General features: G+C 70.5%; 1 protein-coding gene across 1 annotated transcript in view; it reads right to left on the bottom strand.

Moving 5' to 3' along the window:
• The window catches only part of OXTR (oxytocin receptor), a 2,034-nt gene extending 1,271 nt beyond the window's left edge, over positions 1–763 (bottom strand). The window contains exon 1 of the mRNA XM_008594887.1: positions 15–763. Within this exon, the coding sequence (XP_008593109.1) occupies positions 15–763 (749 nt within the window). The remainder of the gene's footprint in view (positions 1–14) is intronic.
• Positions 764–937: the final 174 nt, after the last annotated feature.

Raw genomic sequence — 937 nt, 5'->3', positions numbered from 1 at the left:
CGCGCGCCCCGCCGCCGGCCGCCGCGTCCCCGGGCCCCTGGGCCGCCGCCGCCGCCGCCGTCTTGAGCCGCAGGTTCTGCCAGATCTTGAAGCTAATGAGGCCGTAGCAGGCAGCGAGCACGATCACAGGTACGACGTAGACAGCGAGCGTGATCCACGTGATGTAGGCCTTGGGTCCCCAGGGCTGGATGAAGACCGCCCAGCAGTCGAAGACGCCGTCGGCCACCTCGCGCAGCGCGAAGATGTGCACCTGCGGCGCGCTGGCCACCAGGCAGCCCAGCCACGTGGCGAGCACGGCCAGGCGGTCGGTGCGGCGGCTCAGCGAGCGCAGCGGCTGGCAGATGGCCAGGCAGCGGTCGAGCGACATGAGCAGCAGCAGGTAGGTGGAGGCGAACATGCCTACCACCTGCAGGTACTTGACCAGGCGGCACAGCAGGTCGGGCCCGTAGAAGCGAAAGGTGATGTCCCACAGCAGCTGCGGCAGCACCTGGAACACGGCCACCACCAGGTCGGCGATGCTCAGGTGCTTCATGAAGAAGAAGAGGCGCGAGTGCTGGTGGCGCGTGGTGCGCAGCGCTAGCAGCACGCAGACGTTGCCGCTCAGCGCCAGAAAGAGGATGACACACAGCACCGCCACCTCCACGCGCGCCAGGGCCTCGTTGCGCCGCGGCGGCCCGGCGGTGCCGTTGCCCTCCGCCCCCGGAGACACTGCGCTCGCGTTGACCTCCTCGGTGCTCCAGTTGGCTGCCAGCGCGCCCTCCATGACCGCGGCGGCCGCCGTGCGCCCCGGGCCCTCGAGCCTTCTAAGGCGGGGCGTGCCTGGGGGCGCCTGGGGCTGCGCTCCCGGAGATCCCGCGGGCCAAGCTGCCGGGTCCCACCTGAAACAGACCGGGAGCGCGGTGAGGAGACCAACGCATTCCTCTAACGACGCACCACG

The sequence above is a fragment of the Galeopterus variegatus genome, unplaced genomic scaffold (assembly GCF_000696425.1).
Source record: "Galeopterus variegatus unplaced genomic scaffold, G_variegatus-3.0.2 Scaffold11800, whole genome shotgun sequence".
In the NCBI taxonomy this organism is placed as follows: Eukaryota; Metazoa; Chordata; class Mammalia; order Dermoptera; family Cynocephalidae; genus Galeopterus; species Galeopterus variegatus.
Note: the sequence above shows the minus strand (reverse complement) of the source record. Positions and strands in the feature narration are given on the sequence as shown.